Source organism: Triticum dicoccoides, unplaced genomic scaffold, assembly GCF_002162155.2.
Source record: "Triticum dicoccoides isolate Atlit2015 ecotype Zavitan unplaced genomic scaffold, WEW_v2.0 scaffold231716, whole genome shotgun sequence".
NCBI classification, from domain to species: domain Eukaryota; kingdom Viridiplantae; phylum Streptophyta; class Magnoliopsida; order Poales; family Poaceae; genus Triticum; species Triticum dicoccoides.
The window spans coordinates 1-1,099 of NW_021246029.1; the positions used below are offsets into that span (position 1 = coordinate 1).

The 1,099-nt window shown below is 56.6% G+C and overlaps 1 protein-coding gene across 1 annotated transcript; it reads left to right on the top strand.

The window, feature by feature from the left end:
- The first annotated feature begins 16 nt into the window (after window positions 1–16).
- On the top strand, window positions 17–941 carry LOC119345385 (mavicyanin-like). The gene is made up of 2 exons (XM_037615490.1): window positions 17–304; window positions 459–941. The coding sequence occupies exons 1-2, from the start codon at window positions 118–120 to the stop codon at window positions 776–778; spliced, it is 507 nt and encodes a 168-aa protein (XP_037471387.1). The 5' UTR covers window positions 17–117; the 3' UTR covers window positions 779–941.
- The last annotated feature ends 158 nt before the right edge of the window (window positions 942–1,099 follow it).

A 1,099-nucleotide genomic window follows, 5' to 3' on the forward strand; every position in this document is an offset into this window, starting at 1 on the left:
TATATATCAGCGCTAAGCGAAGAGCTGCTAGCTAGGCATTGCATGCTAACTCCTTTCTGTCTCTCCCCGTTCTGTTCTGCTTGACTCTTCCAGGTTCCAGCCGATCGATCAGCAGAGATGGAGATCAGGCGGCGGCGGGCACTGGCGATGGCCCTGGCGGCGGTGCTGGCCGCCGTGACTGTTGCTCGGGTGGCCACGGCTGCGACAAGTTACACGGTGGGGGCGCCGGATGGGCTGTGGGACATGCACACGGACTATGCTGAGTGGGTCGCCGCCAGGACGTTCCACCCCGGCGACAACATCAGTAAGCTAGCCGCACTAACTAACAGTACCGATTAATTAACTCACACACCCATTGCGCAGTTTAGACTAAAGTGACCGAAGTTAACAAAGCCTTTTTTAGGGCATTAACAAAGCCTTTTTATTTAACCTCTTCTCCTGCGCGCGCTGTGCTGCAGCGTTTACGTACTCGAGAGAGCTGCACGACGTGGTGGAGGTGGGCAAGGCCGGCTACGACGCCTGCTCCAGCGCAAACAACGTCTCCGCCTTCCGCTCCGGCAACGACGTCGTCGCGCTCACCACCGTCGGCACGCGCTACTTCCTCTGCGGCCTCACCGGCCACTGCGACAGCGGAATGAAGATCAGGGTCGACGTGGTCGCCGCGTCCACCGGTCCCGTAGCCGCGCCGCCCACCACGTCTGCCGGGGGTAACGTCGTCGCAGGCCTTGGCGCGCTCGTGGTGACGCATGCTCTCCTTGCCAGCATCAGCGTCTGGTGAAGTGTGTACGTACGTCCGTAGTATGCTTCTGGTATCGCTTTTTTTATTTTGGTTTGTGCTTTTGGTATCGCTGCTTGTGATTGATATTTCACTTTTTCTTTCCGGTGGATCGCGTGTTCGGATTAAAGCATACGTTTATAACTTGGTATCTGGAAATTTCCCACCAGCCACTTGTACTGGCTTGACTTCTGCATTCGAACGGACACAACCAAATTATTAAACCCATTAAGAGCATCTCCAACAGACGCCGATCGCGCCGCACGCAAAAAAACACATATACCGCGCGCGCATCGGCTGGTTTGACACGGCGCGCTGCGCCCG